Genomic DNA, 19,393 nt, shown 5'->3' on the forward strand with positions numbered 1-19,393 from the left:
TAATATCTATAAAACTTTTTTTGTGATTAAAAACTATTATTTGGGATTTAAAAAATATATATATAATATAAATTTCTATATTTATTAAACATTTTTAATATTATTAAAACTATTTTTTGTAATTATTAAACTATTGTTTATTTATTAAAACTATTTTTTTTATTAGAACTATTTATATATATTTATTAAACATTTTTAATATCTATAAAACTTTTTTTGTGATTAAAAACTATTATTTGGGATTTAAAAAAAAATTTATATATTTCTATATTTATTAAATATTTTTTTTTTTAATTTACAGGTCTAATGATGATCAGACCCGGCCTCGACTGCGTCGTGGTCGTGGTGGTAAGGAGAGCCAGTCTCGGGATTCCAGCCATTTTCAGGATTCCCTTTCGCCCCACAGCTCCTACCATACATCTCCCTCTGCTGCACCCGCTCCTGCTCCTCTCGCTCCCGCTGCTGCACCCGCTGCTGCTCTTCCGGGTCCTCCGGGAGTGATGAGTGTTGCAGAGTTAGTTCGACAGCCCGGTCGTGACCATTTTCCCTATCTCACTCCGTATCCACATGGACGGGGTCAAACATGGTAATTAAACATATTTTTTTTTCATTAAAATTTGATTCATTATTAAGCGTTTGTTCTTTTTATTAGGTTCAACCGATCCGGGAACGGGATCAGCGCATGGATCAACTGTATGATGTACTCGGCCCTCGACAAGGGACATCCGACTTTCACTCACTTCCCTACCGACAAGCAGCATCTGTGGTTTCGTCAGTTTGCGGTAAGTATTCTAATTTTATACTTATATTTTTAATCTTTAATATATATTTTCTACTAATTGTGTTTTTTTTTCCAGCAAGAATTCAACTGGAATTCCGATGAGACGCTCTTTATCTATCACCACTTCGTCCATAAAGTTATGGACAACTATGGGAAGCAGATCCACGAGTGGAAAAAGAAGTGGGAAATCAACAAGGCTGTTTTTAATTTATTAAATAATTTTTTAATTTATTAAACTATTTTTTTAATTTATTAAACTATTTTCTTTTTTTTTTATTAAAAGGTCCCAAAGTCGATAAACAACACGGTCTGGACGGAGTTGTGTGCGCATTGAGATAATGAAGAGACGAAAGAAACTTCTTCCACCAACTCCACCAACCGCAGGAGCGACCGTAAAGGGAAGGGCGTCTTCAAGCATAACTTGGGTGCTCAATCTATTGCCTCAAGGATAAGTTCAACCGCTTTTTCTTCAATTATTTAAGTTTTGAAATTTTATTTTCTTCCATTTCTTCTAATTTCTAATGTTTCTTTAATTTATGTTTTTTTCAAGGCGGAAGAAAATGATGACGAGCCGGTTGATGATTTTGCCCTAATGAAGAGGGCGTATACCAACAAGAAGACCGGCCAGATTGATGACGGTCTTATGAGGGAAGTGGTCACCCTGGTCCAAACTCAGGTGCAAGACGAAGTGTCTCAGCTTCAAACCGAGGATGACGCTTCGACGGCTTCGACCAACTTGTCCCGGTTTCGAATCAACGAAATCGTTGAATCCGTAAATTCTTTTTTTTTAAAGTTCAATTCATTTATTTCTTGATTTAAATTTGGCTATTTTCTATTTCAGTCGGTTCCAAATAAGAAGGGACGTTAGGTCGGTTTGGGTCGTCGCACCCGGTCGGTTCCTCCTTCTTCTGCACCACCGCCTTTTGTTGATCCAAAAGTACTTACGGCTCAGTTGAAGGACAAGGATGATCGCATATCTTTGTTGGAGACCCAGATGGCGGCTCAACAGGCGGGCTATGAGGCACAGAGGAGGCTGAACCAGCAAATGATGGAGATGATGCAGAGGATGTACCCGAACGAGGTGTTTCCGAACGTGCAAGACCCGTAGTTTTTTTTTTTCAAAAACTCGGAATGTTTTATTTTTATTTGTACAACTTTGAATATTATCTAATATGTTTCGAATTTAAATTTCAAAAAAAAAAAAAATTCAAAAAAATTAATTTTTTTTTGAAATTCCGTGGAAATGAACCCTCAGAAATTTCCGTCGAAACTTCCGAGGATTGGACCATCGAAAAGTCCTTCGAAATATCCCGAGGAAGTTCTCCTTCGGTATATTCCGAGGAGCTTTCCGACGAACTGGTGGTCCTCGGAGTTTCCTCGGAAATTCGTTTCCTTGGAATTCCGTCGGAAATTTCCGAGGGATTTCCGAGAAAAAATAAATTTTCGAGGAGTTATTTCCGAGGACTTGTTTGTCGGTATGTCGTCGGAATAACGTTATTCCGACGATATACCGACAATTTTTTTTCCTCGGTATGTCGCTGTTTTTTTGTAGTGCGAGATTTCACGGATCTGTTGAAAAAATTGAAAAGAGAATCCGCGAGATTTTGCGATCTCTTGAATAAATTTTGTAATACTCAATTTGTTGGAAAATGAATTAAAAAAAAGATTTCAGAAGGGTTGCGATGAAACCACACCAACTAATCTGTTTTGTCAACAATGCAGAATTAATCTGGACCATTGAGATGACATATAGATGTGTGGAGGAGGATAATTCCCTCTAATACACTATTCTTAGTTAGACAAAGAGTTAGTTGCAAGGTGACTAGCTCATTTAGAAAAAAGGAAAGAAATAAACACAGTAAGTAGAAACTGTCCTGGTAGCATAAACTGTCCTATTGTGTAATAAAAAACTTAAAACTGTCCTATGGTGTAATTCTTTCAAGATATAACATAGTTTTTTTAGATATAACGTAGTTAGTAAACGAATAGATACAAAACTAGTGTCACACAGACTCTTATGCATGTCACCATGTCGACATCAAATGGGAAAATAAGAAATAGTAATGACGTATTTTTTATAGCTCTAAAAAAATTGTTTTCTATTAGAAAAAATATTACATGGACATACTTTTCCTTTGCTTGTGTTTTTGTTAGGTTAGGTGAGTATCCAATTATTCAATCTAAATGGGAGGTTGGTGAAGCTTGAACTATCTACCACATGGAAAATTATCCAAAACGTGATTATACTCATTTTATCATTCTATTCTATATTCCTCTTCTAAATGGCCAAAAAATATTATTAAAAACTACAGAGATCGTAACAAAACTAAATTTTGCCAACTATTTTTTAACTGAGTCGATACTAGTCGAAAGAGACCAATTTCTAACTTAATGACTTTACATATTTTTCTACATACCAGTAAAGTAGTAAACATAACGCGCGTAGAAGGAAACGCTAAGGTAGTGACTTGCGGGGAGATTAAGAAACAGAAAGTCTTCATCACATGTTGACATAGACCTGTACTACTACGCACACAATTTAAGGACCACAAAATCAGTTTCCAATATGAGAGGACGAATATAACCTTCACCTACTCATTAAGATACGCCACCTACTCTCCTCCCCACCCTATCATGGCCCATGTTATGCCTTTCTTTTTTCCTGGATAAACAATTTTATTAACAGAATACGATGAAATAACTACAGAATATTCCCTCTTACGTTCCTACAACAACTACTTTGTGTAGTGCCTAGTTGCTTGTTAAAAAGGTTCAGATTATGGGATACCAACGTGTTTCAAAAAAAAAAGAAGGGATACCAACTATATTTTTTTTGTTGTTTGATGACTCTTTAAGGTAATTTTTTTATACAAAAAGAAAATCAATTTACTAAGTGGTAAATTTATTTTTCTATAGTTTTAATTCTAATAATCTTAGCACTTTCCTTAGTCAAGACCACAAAACATAACTGATTTTTTATTTAAGAAATTAACTTTTGATGTCTTACATTTAAAAGAAGCTTTAGAAACAACTAGCTTTACATATAATTTACAGATGTGATTAATGGATATTGTGAGTGCACAAATATTTTTTTAATGAATATTGTAATGTCACAGTAAAATATTTGTATTATTTATCTATATAAGCCAATGTTAAAGATCGGTACGCGGTAATTAAATATTTTATATGAGATTATTGATTAGGCGAATGCCTAGACCAATTTTCTAGCGCATAGAACAATTTTTTTTTAAAAAAATAGTTATAGAAAAATATTTCATTTAGATCCGATTTGCAAACTAGGCATCTATGCGCCACCGCTTAAGCTGATTTTAAAACATTTATAAAAGCTATTAAAATTTCTAATTTTTTATTTTTTTTTTTAAATCCTTATAGTTTTAATTATTTTCTTTAAAGAAACCCAAACGTTTTTACTAATAACCCGATTCTTAAGAATTAGCATACAAAATGCCAAATATATTTTGTCTGAATATATTTTTAACCTTAACATAAATCAATCATATTTCTGTACCTAGTTTATTTATTAAACTGATCAACACCTAAAAATACAATTACTCTAATTATAAGAGTTTATTAAAAATGTTTTTTTTGGTCAAAGATAATTAATTGTAGTTTTAGAAAAAACAACTAAGGTGGAGATTGCAACACATAACCCATGAGCCACTGGAATATTTTATTTTAAATATATAGTTTTTGAAAAGCAAGACTTCTTAGCTAAACAACATTGGCATTTTGTTAATTTATTTACGAAAACCAAATATACAATTACACATACTCATAAATATATTTTTGTCAACATATACAGACTCCAAACAAGACTTTGTGATACATATTCATAAATCTGATTGTGTATTTTGTTAATTAGGCATTATCAATTATTTCAAGTTTCTTGTTAAAATGCAGTAAATAAAATATACTCGTCACAAATTTATTTTTAAATTTTTCATATTTGTAACTTTTACCAGTAATTCAATTTATGTACATAAGTAACTGTTCTTTTTTTTCGAAGTTGAAAACAAGAAAATAGTCGGACACAGAGTTAACCAAAACAACTTAAATAATAAGTAAAAACTAGATATCGACATAGGTGTTGGGTTTTATCCTTTTTAGAAATTGTGTAATGATATTTTTAAATACTTAGATGATTTACATATTTTTAGGTTTTTACTCATCAGTACTAAACTCACCCGAACTCAAAAGGACCTGATTTGAATCTTCCCATAAATTTATAATATCCGAACAAAATCTAATTTCAGAACAAAAAAAATCTGATACCGAACGGGTATCTGCATATCTATTCCTAATTGATCATGTAAAAAAATAACTTTTTTTCTTTTTAACCGGTTTGAATTTTTATCTTGAACTAAGCAGTTTTATTCAAACATTTGGAATTATTATGATTAACATGTAAAATAAATAATGTCAAACTATTATGGTTAATACAATTAGTGAAGTAGTTAAAGAGTGAAAAATAAATGTAAAAGATATAATAAAATATTTTCAAAATTGGTAAATTCTGTTTTGAAATTCTATACTAGATGTTGTCTGATTATATAGAATTAAAAAAGAACTAGATTTGGACCCGCACAACCGTGCGGGTATTAGTTTTCATGTTTATATATATTTTACATAATTAGAATATATTTTTAAGTTACTTATATATTTAAATATTTATATATAATTATTTTAAATATAACAATATGATAGTTTTCATGCTGTAAATTAATTGATTATTTTAAATCATCATATATATTTGGTATTTTTTTATTATATATATTTTAAAATTATTTTTTATTCAATTATTATGATCCTGATCCGTAATTCAAAGGCTAGATTTCCTTTATCAATATTTTTTATGTTTATTCATTTAAGATAATAACTATATATACATATATATATATATATATATATAAGTTTATGATAAATTAATTTTATACATGAATTATCTAATTTACTAATGTTAACCCGTTCTACCAACATATTATATTTCTAGCATAAATTTTTAATGTTTGTGAAAATAAAATATATTAACTTATCAGTTTAAAATAATTTTATCATATTTATTTAAATACAATGTTTTATTTTAAAATGATACATATAACTATAAAATATTAAAATTTGATATAATTTTTTTCATTTTATAAAAGATAACTGAGTATATATATATATATATATATTAATGTGTAATAACATTAATTTCATTACTAATTACAAAATTAGTGAAAATATTTATATACAATTTTTGATAATTAAGATATTGTTATAATGTTTTTCAACACATTTGTTAAAAAAAATATATATATATATATATATATATTTATATTTTAAATTAAAAGATATCAAATTATATTATGATTTAAGTAGTTAAAAGATTATATATTAGCATTAAGGAAATACATTTAATAAAAAATTTAAATGATGATCCACATAAAAATATCACACATGAATCAATGTGAGTTTGTTAACCAATTCGAGTTTTTAGGAGTCGATGTTATATTATGAATGATATATTATTAATCCATATTATTATTAGTAATAAATGAATGATAACTAATTTCTAGTGAGAGTCCATTTTTTTAAAAAATCACACATGAATCAAGGTTGTGACTTCTATTTTAATATATAAAAAAATCCTATGTATTTTTTTGTATGTTGCCGACTTGTTTTGATAACTTAAAAATTAAAATACAAAACTAGATCTCGATCCGCGCAATTGCGCAGATTTTATTTTTCATTTATTTTTATATAATATTTTGTTTTCAATTCTAAATTGGTATATATTATCATATACTATCAATTTTTAAAACATAATAAGTTTACTGTATATTTTTCATTAAATAGATTGTTTCAAACTTTCACATGTATTTGTATCTTCTTCTATATATATATATTTTTGGATTATTATTTCATTATTAAAATCGTAACTATGACTCCGAATGTTTACAACCGCCCCACCCCGCACTGCAGTTACCAGTATCAAAAATCTCTACATATACCATATATCTATACGTTTTTATAACTGTTAAAATCGTACCGCAGTTGAACCGCTTGTCCCGCACCGCTCAAACCGCAGTCACCATTCGGAGCCTATATATATAAAGATTAGTAAAATATTGTTTTATTGTCATATTCAAAGATATTGTAACATTTAACAAATTTAGAAAGTTTTTAAAAAATTAAACTTTTCGCTTCATAGATTTATATTATCGAGTAAATAATTAAACATTTAGTTTTTGTTTAATTTTTTATATAAACTATATAGTTTAAAATTTGGTTTCACTGGTTTAATGTAGTAAAGATTAATCATTGTTAGATAATATGATTTTTGTTATTTAAAAAAAACTTTATAATTTTAAAAGTTAACATAGACAAATATTTAAATATTTAGCATATGAAGGTATAATATTACAATATTAAATTATATCTATTTAATTTATATTATTTATAAATACAATGGATCATCTATTGTTTAAATCCAATTATTGATAGCCCAATAAAAATTTCTGGTAGGCCCAAAATTTAAATGATAAGATTAGATATTAAATGTAACATGACTTTCTACGAATAAGTCCATTAGGTCTAATTTTAAAAAAACCACACATGAATCAAGGTTGTGACTTGTATTTTAATATATAAGATTAAAAAAGAATAAAAAAGAAGTAAGAAATCATTTTAAAATTTGCAATTATTGTTTTGTGTTTCATTTTTAATAGAATAAATAATATTTTCGGTGTAAGAGAGTAAAATGGTAAAAGCATCGCGATATTTCTCCCACCACCACACGCAACACACCTAACCAACCAACGCCAAAATTAGCAGAGAGGGGCAAATCCGTAATTACATTACGACTGGTTCCCCGCTTTTAAACCCAACGACCTTCCTTCCACTTCTCTGCTCTCCGATCTCAGATCTCTCACTCACTCATTCTCGGAATCTCAGATCGGACTCTCGTCACCATGGATCCAGTCTCATCCTGGGGAAACACCCCTCTCGTCACCGTCGATCCCGAGATCCACGACCTCATCGAGAAGGAGAAACGCCGCCAATGCCGCGGAATCGAACTCATCGCCTCCGAGAATTTCACCTCCTTCGCCGTCATCGAAGCTCTCGGAAGCGCGCTGACCAACAAATACTCCGAAGGCATGCCCGGTAACCGTTACTACGGAGGCAACGAGTTCATCGACCAGATCGAGAATCTCTGCCAGTCACGCGCTCTCCAAGCCTTCCGTCTCGATTCAGCATCCTGGGGCGTCAATGTCCAGCCCTACTCCGGATCTCCGGCCAATTTCGCCGCTTACACCGCCTTGCTTCAGCCTCACGATCGTATCATGGGGCTTGATCTGCCTTCGGGTGGTCATCTCACGCATGGATACTATACATCCGGAGGGAAGAAGATCTCTGCTACTTCCATCTACTTTGAGAGCCTTCCTTATAAGGTGAACTTCACCACTGGTTACATCGATTACGATAAGCTTGAGGAGAAGGCCATGGATTTCAGGCCTAAGTTGCTCATCTGTGGTGGTAGTGCCTACCCTAGGGACTGGGATTACGCTAGATTGAGAGCGGTTGCTGATAAGGTTGGAGCTCTTTTGCTCTGTGACATGGCTCACATTAGTGGCCTCGTTGCTGCTCAGGTATATTGTCTACTCTTGTTTTTGATGATCTGGATTTTGTGGAACTCTTGACATTGAATCAGTTACGCTTATCGAATCTAGTGTTTTGAGGGTGTATGTATCAAATGAGAGTGTTCTAAGAACCAATCATATCACATTGTTGAAAAAAGTTTAATTTGTCTTTTGGTCTCAACACCTTTAAGCATGTGTGAGTGTGCCATGGGAACTAATAAGTCTGATTAAGACCACTCTAATGTGAGCTGCCAAGATTGAGTTTTGTGCATTTAATCACATTAGCTTATTGAGTTTTTATTTGACCTGCAGGAAGCTGCAAACCCATTTGACTACTGTGACGTTGTGACAACAACAACCCACAAGAGTTTGAGGGGTCCAAGGGCTGGTATGATCTTCTACAGGAAGGGCCCAAAACCACCAAAGAAGGGGCAGCCCGAGGGTGCAGTCTATGACTTTGAGGACAAAATCAACTTTGCTGTTTTTCCTGCGCTTCAAGGTGGTCCTCACAATCACCAGATTGGTGCTCTAGCTGTTGCGTTGAAGCAGGCTAACACTCCTGGTTTCAAGGTCTATGCGAAACAGGTGAAAGCCAATGCTGTTGCCCTTGCAAACTACCTGATGGGCAAGGGATACAGCATTGTAACTGGTGGAACTGAAAACCACCTTGTTCTTTGGGATCTTCGCCCTCTTGGATTGACCGGTAAGTCGATAATATTTGAGAAAAAAAAAACAACCTTTGAGACCATTGTTATTATGAACCAGTCCTAATTTATTTAATTCTGCTTCTGTCAGGTAACAAAGTTGAGAAGCTTTGTGATCTGTGCAACATTACTCTGAACAAGAATGCTGTATTTGGAGATAGCAGTGCTCTTGCTCCTGGAGGTGTAAGAATCGGTAAGAGAGTGACTAAAATGTTTTCATGAGTCTCCCTTGTTGGATTTTGAAAACATATCTAAAAATGTTTATTTGTAGGTACACCTGCGATGACATCAAGAGGATTGGTAGAGAAGGACTTTGAGAAGATAGGAGAGTTCTTGAGCCGATCAGTGACACTCACATTGAACATCCAGAAGGAGCACGGTAAGCTGTTGAAGGACTTCAACAAGGGATTGGTGAACAACAAGGAGATCGAGGAGCTCAAGGCTGATGTGGAGAAGTTCTCCGCCTCTTATGAGATGCCTGGATTTCTCATGTCTGAGATGAAGTACCAGGATTAGAGATCTCCTTCTCTATCAAAAGAGTGATCTTCCATTTCTCTTTATATAATATGCTTTTGTAGGGTCGCCTTATTGGAAATTTTCAAGGCGATGAGGTGAAACAAACAGAGTAAAAAAATGGTTTTCTTGGGTTATTTCTTCTTGAATGTTTTCTTGTTTTTTCTCATTGAAATTGTTGTATTTTGTTGGCTTTTAATAATATCAGCGAGTTTCTCTTATACACGTTCAACCTTCCATTTTTGGGTTCAAGCCCATGTTTAGGTGTCTAGGCAAATATCTAGGCACAAGCTGGGTACTTGTTTTCTTTTGTCCTATTCATTATTTAGTTTGTCTTGTGCAAATATCAAAAAATTTTATATATTAAAACAGAATTCATGATTTTGTTCATGTGTGATTTTTTTTATTTGAACATCCTCTAGAAAATTTATCAAATTTTATATAACTTAATCATCATATCTTTTAATATCTTTATCTTTTATTTAAAATGCAAATAAATATTGTTTAAGAAAATTCTAAGGAAATCTTTTCAGAATCAGGATTAACTTTATTTTCAAAAATTAATTAACTTAAATTTTTAATTATCATAAAATATAATTAGACTTTCAAATTAAATTTATTTTTGATTGATGAACGAAAACTAAAATCATATAAATATTTTAATTATATTTTAGTGATAATAACCATTTAAATTGATTAATTTTCAAAATATATTTTATAAAGATCTTTAAAAGGTTTTGGTAGAAAGAAATATCTTTTCTGTTTCAAATAAAAATATTTACTACAAAATTAGTTGTAAGTACAATATATTATAGTTGCTCTTTTAAAAATATTTTTTGTTGTTCTTAACAGTATCTCAAAATATTGTTTCTCTATTATGTAGGTACAATTTAATTTGACTTCCATATATAAATTTCAAATTTAAAAATAAAACAAGAAATTATGTTGGTAAGTTCCATATATTCACTAAAGCTAATAATATAAAATCTTTGTAACTACTTTAATAATAATGATATAGTTTAATTTTAAATATAATTATTATTATGCATTGATATATATATTCAGTTATCGTTTATAAAATAAAAAATAAAATTTTATTTTATTTTTAAATATTTTATAATAATAATAAATCAAGTTAAAATAAATTATTATATTGAAAAAATATGATAAGTTATATTAAATTGATAAATTGATTTTCATAAATATAAATATTTATGTTAAAAATATAATATGATGACAGAAAAACTTAATATTCGCAAACTATATAATACATGTATAAAGAATTTACATATCTTAAAATTTTGTATATACAATAATATATTATCTAAAATGAATAAACGTAAAAAATATTACTAAAAGAAAATCCAGCTTTGAAGGACGGTGAGACATAATTTAATATAAATTAAACACAAAATAATTTTCAGATATGTTGTTTCATGCATATATTAATTTTTTCAGTAACTAAATGGCAATACAATAAATTAAATATATAATAAGAAGCGACAAATGCATTTTGACGATTTTAAACAATTGATTAAACAATTGAAATAGTTATATAAATATTTAAATATATGATAAAGGTTAAAAATGTAAACCACCTATGATCTAAAATAAACATCTATGTATATAAATTGAAAAAAATATCTGCGCGGTTGCGCGGTCAAGATCTAGTATTAGTTTATAATTCGATCATGTATTTCGTTAATTAAATACTTCCCTAAATTTTAAATGCTTACAATTTACTTGGTAATAGGTTTGATTGTATAAGTTCAAAGTTTGAAAACTAAATGGACCCAAACTTTTACGTTGAGTTAAGCCCGTTCAAATTATTTGATTTAAGCCTTGATTGGTCGAGCATTAACATTATGCTTTACATTATCCAATCAACAATTGTTAGAAAAACATTTAGAGAAACATTTACTAAATGCTAATGCTCTCTAGCCAATGCTCTCATATGAAGCTTTTAGAAGAGCATTAGCATTTATAATTTATAAAATTAAAGAAAATATATAATTAATTTATTTATTTTATATAAAATTTTTAAATCTAGAAAATAAAATTTTGATTTCTAAAACTAATTTACAGTGAAAATAGTATTTGACATTTAAAATATTAATTTATATTTTAAATGTCAAATACTATTTTTAAAAATAGATATTTTAATTATAAAATTTATTTTAAAATAATATGTTTAATATAAATATAATTTTTAAATTATTAAATAAAATAAATTAATTATATATCTTTTTTAACTTTATATGTTAATATATATATATTAGAAAATAGTCATTAAAAATAAATATATTATATACTATATACTAGTTTTTATAACAATTTTAAATAGCATACTCATACTGCTTTACCAATCTTCTTATTAAACAGTTTAGCAAAAGCATACAGCTCCTGCAAGCATACTGCTACTGCTAATGCTCTAACAATCAAGGCCTTCGTATGTATGTATGACTCAATCGAAATAAGTATTTGCTATATTTCATATCCAATAAATTAATATTTTTGTAGAATTTTATGCACAAAAAAAGTATTTAACATGTAACAAATCTTTTTAATGAGTAACTACATTTTGACCCGCGTTCTGAAAACGCAGAACTATTTTTTATTGAAAATTTTAATAACCCATCTGTTTGGTTACTAATATGTTAAGTCTTGGGCGTTCGGTTTCGGTTTCAGTTTTTTTTTATTTAGTGCTAGTTCGATTGTGATTTTCGTTTATTTAGTTCAAGAGATATATGAACCATTTGATTATTAATTCAGTTTCCTTATTATGGTTTTTGGTTTGGTTCAGATAACAATGTTAAGAACCCAATAAAATTTGAGCTCATTTTTGTGTTGGTTCGGTTCCCATTTTCGAATAATTTTGAATAATTTGGGGTAAAAGTCACATTTTGGTTTTTGCTGTATACAATATCGGATAACTCGGATAACTTTAAATATTTCGAGTAAAAACTTTGGGTGATTAAGTTATATCAGGAAATTAGGATGATTTTAAATATCTCGGATAAAAAGTAATAGAGTAATCCATTTTTTGGTTGTTCGGTTATAAGTACTATTTTTAGAATATTTGATAATTTTAAAACTACAAATAATTATTATTTTAAGGTATATAAACTGTATTTTAATATTCGAATGCCCATTATGTTCTCAGTTTTGTTTCAATTTGATTTCAAATTTTATCTTCCAGCGATATAGGACCCGTGATTTGTTTTTTTTTTTTGACCCATGCTCTTAAAGCGTGCACTTTGTTCTTTTATAAAACCCGATTCAAAAGTACTACAAAAAGTTAACTTTTCTTTTATTTGTTTCAAATTTCTGTTATCTAATTAAATGAATAGTTGGAACAAACATTATATGTTTATAATATGGAGATGGTTTGTTAATTATGGACTGAAATAAACAATTAATAAATGCGAATGTTTTTTAGTTTGGAAAATTATAAGTTTGAAAGCAAAATAATTAAATGCTTTAAATAATGTTCAAAAAATTAATCTGGACCCGTTAGCCAGACCAGACCAACCATGAGTCTCTTAATTTACCGATTCCGAGTTGAACTAAGACTCGCATTTGTATTAAACCATCTTAACCAGTTAAAAATGGCAACTGACGACATCAGTCGACCATAAAACCTAGTTCACTCAGATACAAAACATAATTTGATTAATTTGGATATATAAATATTTTTAAATCCAGATTCTTGTCTTACATTTGAAAACTAAATTCTTATTTTTTTAATTTTATTTTTTTCCTTTTCATTATACATATTTGATATATATTATCATAGCAGATATATAAGAAAAAAAACTTTACATAATTAAATGTGGTTATGTGGTTATTTAAACAGCTAACACGACACTTTTCATCTCATATAAAGCAATACTCCCTCTGTTTTTTAATATAAGTAGTTTTAGAATTATGCACATAGATTAAAAATTATTAGTTTTTTATATTTTCTAAACAAAATCATCATTAATTATTTACCTAACCACAAATCAACCAATAATAAAATAGAAGGTATATTATCATTGATCATATAATATTAAGTGCTAATAAATTTTACATAAAAAATCGAATATGTTATATAATTTCGAAGATAATTTTTTTTTTAAAACTATTTATATTGGAGGGAGTACTTTTCATCAGAGAGATGCACTAACTTTTAAGACTTCCTCGATCTCCTACCCGGCTAAAAACTAGACCCCATATTAAATTTTGTTTCTTTTTCATTATACACATTTGCTATTTATATTCCTTTAATTAAATTACAAATGTATAATAAATCCTTTTTTTATTATTTGAGTAGCATTGTATATAACTAACATTTCATTCATGTGTTTATTACATGTGTGTCATTTTCTACGTGTCAGCACCACAAACTCTTTCACCTCATATATTCAAAAACTCTTTTTTAACTATACTAATTACAAAATTTTCCATTGAACATTACATTAAAAATTGGGTATATACTATAAGTTTATTGACTAACAAAAAAAATAAACCCGCGTCCTGCTTGCTACGCTTCAATTACAAACGGTTGGATCTTTAAATATGCAGAGATTTTATTACCATAACCCGAGATTCTTCATAATGATCGATTTCGTTATATAGCCTGACTTAAATATTAATGCTTTTATATATATTTAGACTACATAAAATCCATTGTCTACATATGTATCTACATATCTACATATCTACTTATATATATGTTGCTGCAACTCTTCTCCATATTAGATAAAGATACCAATCACAATCGCAATGTTCAAGAATTACTACATAATGGCAAAATGTAATAGATATATATGTACACTTTTTTTTTAAATGACATAAAACGATCCAATATATTATATTTTTAAGAGCTAATAATAGTTTCAAATCTACTCCATTGCATGTTAACCATGTTTATTGTTTCCATAATTATCAATGCAATTGTAGTCGACGATCATTTTATGATAGTTTAGATTCAAGGCAACACAATTTAATACATTACCATTTTAATTTTTCCCAAAAATATGATTCAAATTTGAATTGTCAATCACATGATCAAATAAATTATTGTCAATGGCAATGTTAGCGTGATAATGGAAACAAAATTGACGTGAAAAGAGGAGTTTCATATATAAGGGATTTCACGGATATTGCATCGTTGTTATTTGAATACGGTTTCATCACGTCAAAGTTATAATAAATACATGATTGTTCATCGTTGATTTATACATATTTTTTGCAATGGAGGGTATTTTTAAATTAAATTTACTTGACAAGATCATATATTGCTTAAAAAATATATATATAACAGATTTATGAAGCGAACAATATTTAATTCAATACTCTTTTTCAAAATACTGTGACAGATATTCGTTGAAGAGATCGTTTGATTTTGTGACAGACTAAGTGCAACCGTTTTACATCAGATTCGAAAAAATAATTCTCAAACATGTAATATATTGCTTTAAAAATAATTATAACAAAGCTATGAAGTGAACAATATTAAACTAAGAATTCTTTAAAATCAATTTGTTTATTTTTTATTATTTTAATACTTCGAAGATCATGATCAAATTATGCATAAATCTATGCAATATTTCGACCAATCATAAAATTATGCAATATTTGAAACTACATATATGTTCAAAATTATTAATCTTGGTTAGAAAAACAATTAAGATCGACAGTAATTTAGGAAAATACATTAAATTTCCGTAAACAATTCATAATATTTGATTATGTCTTTCTTCCGATGATTAATTATCATTTCCGTAAACAATGCATAATTGATACAATCAAATTATTAATTATCAAAATCATCAGAAGAAAATCAAGGATTTGACCAGTTTAGATTTTACAAACGTATCAATCAGATTTTAAATTTTGGAGTCAAGTGTGGAATCAATTCATAATTAATTTTCTTCCGATGATTTTGAAAATCAAGTCAATATTTTTCCCTTGGCCTACAAACAGTTTAATGCTTAATTTGACAAGGTCTACTTCCTCAGATTTCCTTATTTTATACGTCCCAAATTTAAGCTATTTCTATATGGTTTGAATTAATTCCTTATTTATGGTATAAATATTTGTAATTTATAAGCTATAGGGAATGTGAATATCTGGTCATATACTACAAACATATTAATGCCATCGGCTAACTTTATTTCCTTATTTTACAAATTAAATTTATTTGGGATTATCTAAGAATATGAATACTGAATATTCTCTTTCGCCATAATGCAAACTTTGTTGTACAATACTATTTATCAAATTTATAATCAATTCATAATCTTCACTAAATGAATTTTTAAAACCATCAAGTAATTTACCTCAATTATAGTCGTTGAGAAACACATTTCCATATACAATCCAAGATCCAAATTTTGCCTAATTTGAAAGCTGCGTTTTTTAAAACAACAAGTGAAAAGACCAGTTTTAAAGTAAATTGTATGGCAAGTATGGAAATATTAATTAGTAAATATTTGCTACTATAATTTTGGCTATTTGTTTTCATCATTAAAACTCTATATAAATACGCAGTGTATGCAACACAACTCCTCACCATATCATTCTTTCTGAATCATCATTAACCAAACCAGAAGTACACCAATGGCGGACTTTATAGGATTGTAAACAAAGAATTTTGAAGATACTTTTCACAGCAGTCGTAGTTTTCTTAGTTTATTTATTTATTTTGTTTCCTTATTATATAGGATATGCTTTCGCATTTTATTTTATTTTATCGCCTATGTTTCGTTTTATCTTTATTTCATAATTAATTTTATATAAGTTTTTGTTTACTCTTATAGATTCATTTTCACAAACTATACTTCAATCACACAAAACAAATAACTCAAGTTTTAAAAACTTTGAAGCTTACTTTATTTACATATCCACAATTTTGTTGAATCCCTTAACATAAATAACATGTAATATTTGTGTCTATGACTTTTATATTTCTAATATCTATATATTCAAACTTATAATTTCTTTAAGTTTCACTACAAGAAAACAGCGGTATTCTGACGGACATTCCGACGGAAAATGAAATCGTCGGAATATACCGAGGAATTTCCGAGGAAATTCCGAGGAAACACAAAATTGGGGTTCCTCGGAATTTCCTCGGAATATACCGACGGAATTCCGAGGAAACTTCAGTCCGTCGGAATATTCCGAGGAAATTCCGAGGAACAATGTGTTCCTCGGAAAAAACCGATGAATTCCGAGGAAATATTATAGCCGTTGGAGAGCCGTTGGGGGATTTTACAAAATTCCGAGGAAATTCCGACGAACTAGCCTTTTCCGTCGGAATTCCGTCGGAATTTCCTCGGTATGTCGGCAGGATTTAATCTATATAAACAAGCACTCCTCTTCCTCTTCATTCACTCCATATCTTCATCCTCCCTCTTACTCTATTTACACACGAATTTGATTCATAAAAAATATGTCTTCTTCAAATTATTTCCGTTCTTGGATCGATCGACCTCATTTGGATCCGAACACGAGATTGCTTACGGAAGAATACCAACGAGGTATAACCGAATTCATGGGGTTAGTTCACCGACAACCGGAAGCAAAAACAGGTAAGTTAAGATGTCCTTGCTCTAATTGTAAAAATAGAAAGGTTATTAAAGAGTGGGATGTTTGGACTCATCTATATTTGAGTGGGTTTACACGAAGTTACAAAATTTGGTATCATCATGGGGAAACTGATTATGAACATGGTAAAACTAGCGAACCTCAGCCAGCGGTTAGATTAGAAATTCACAAAACCCAAAAAATTGCTCAAGAACAGGATTTCAGAATGTGGAGATTCGCGGAGTATACCTGTCTTAGGGTGAAGACGAGTGTAGGAATCAGGTAGAGCTCGAAAAATCAAGTGGAATGGAGCCCAAAATTGTTCAAATCGGATGATTATAGAGAGAGAAAGGGGGGGCGAATTATAGGGGAAATCGGAGGGGATGAGAGTTCTAAGGTTTAGATCCAGAAAAGGTAGGGTTTTGCCTTATAATTCTGTTTTCCGAACACACATCGATCGATGCGTTTTTGTTCTCTAACGCATCGATCGATCACAATCTTACGGCCCGGTCCATCTTTGTAATCGATCGATCTGTTTTTGTTCAGAAACACATCGATCGATGCGTTTTTAAAAAAACATACAAGATTTTCCGAGGACATTCCGAGGAAAAATTGAGATTCTCGATCGATCGATGGGATACTCTCATCGATCGATCACAATCTTACGGCCCGGTCCATCTTTGTAATCGATCGATTTGTTTTTCTTCAAAAATGCATCGATCGATGCGTTTTTAAAAAAACGTACAAGATTTTCCGAGGACATTCCGAGGAACAATTGAGATTCTCGATCGATCGATGGGATTCTCTCATCGATCGATCACAATCTTACGGCCCGGTCCATCTTTGTAATCGATCGATTTGTTTTTCTTAAAAAACGCATCGATCGATGCGTTTTTAAAAAAACATACAAGATTTTTCGAGGACATTCCGAGGAACAATTGAGATTCTCGATCGATCGATGGGATTCTCTCATCGATCGATCACAATCTTACGGCCCGGTCCATCTTTGTAATCGATCGATTTGTTTTTCTTCAAAAACGCATCGATCGATGCGTTTTTAAAAAAACATACAAGATTTTCCGAGGACATTCCGAGGAACAATTGAGATTCTCGATCGATCGATGGGATTCTCTCATCGATCGATCACAATCTTACGGCCCGGTCCATCTTTGTAATCGATCGATTTGTTTTTCTTCAAAAACGCATCGATCGATGCGTTTTTAAAAAAACATACAAGATTTTTCGAGGACATTCCGAGGAACAATTGAGATTCTCGATCGATCGATGGGATTCTCTCATCGATCGATCACAATCTTACGGCCCGGTCCATCTTTGTAATCGATCGATTTGTTTTTGTTCAAAAACGCATCGATCGATGCGTTTATTTAAAAAAATTACGTTTTGAAACCCCAAACACTAGTTCCTCAGAATTTCCTCGGAATATTCCGAGGATATTCCGAGGAAGAAGAGGGTTTCCTCGGAGTTCCCTCGGAATAATCCGAGGAAATTCCGAGGAAATAGGGTTTTTAAACTGAAAACAACATTTTGCCGTTTGAATAACACCTATATAACCCTTATTAAGTGTCTTACGTTCATTATGAAGACAAAAATTTGTTCCTTACCGTATAATTAACACTTTTCCGATTGTATGAACGAAATCTCGCAACATAAGACAAACACTTATACCTTTTAATGAACGGTAAAGGGAATACTTTCAATTAGTTTTGAAATTTTTTATTTCATGGTTTATGCTCATCTATACAAAGAATCCTCAATGGTATGCATTACAATTGTATAAGAAATGAAATACGGCAAAAAAAAATTGATGTTTTGAAACCCCAAACACTAGTTCCTCGGTATTTCCTCGGAATATTCCGAGGAAATTCCGACGGATATTTTACTATCCGTTGGAATTTCCTCGGAATAATTTCATTTTACCGGGCAAATATTTCGCGAAAATTGAAATTAGAATTCCGACGGAATTCCGACGGATAATATCCGTCGGACCCTAGGTTTTATACCCACGAGCCACTTCTTCTTCCCCATTTCTTTCTTTTTCCTCTGCGTGATTCCTCTCTTTTTTCTCCGGCGATTTCCCCCTGAAATCCGACGATATCTCCGGCGATCTCCCCCTTTTCTTACACAAATCATGTAAGGACCCTATCCCACTCTCTTAG

The 19,393-nt window shown here is 30.4% G+C and overlaps 1 protein-coding gene across 1 annotated transcript; it reads left to right on the top strand.

The window, feature by feature from the left end:
- Positions 1 to 7,677: 7,677 nt before the first annotated feature.
- LOC106437674 (serine hydroxymethyltransferase 4) lies at positions 7,678 to 9,862 on the top strand. Its single transcript, XM_048766196.1, has 4 exons — positions 7,678 to 8,433; positions 8,737 to 9,127; positions 9,220 to 9,321; positions 9,400 to 9,862. The coding sequence occupies exons 1-4, from the start codon at positions 7,756 to 7,758 to the stop codon at positions 9,642 to 9,644; spliced, it is 1,416 nt and encodes a 471-aa protein (XP_048622153.1). The 5' UTR covers positions 7,678 to 7,755; the 3' UTR covers positions 9,645 to 9,862.
- The last annotated feature ends 9,531 nt before the right edge of the window (positions 9,863 to 19,393 follow it).

Source organism: Brassica napus, chromosome C8 (genome assembly GCF_020379485.1).
Source record: "Brassica napus cultivar Da-Ae chromosome C8, Da-Ae, whole genome shotgun sequence".
In the NCBI taxonomy this organism is placed as follows: Eukaryota; Viridiplantae; Streptophyta; class Magnoliopsida; order Brassicales; family Brassicaceae; genus Brassica; species Brassica napus.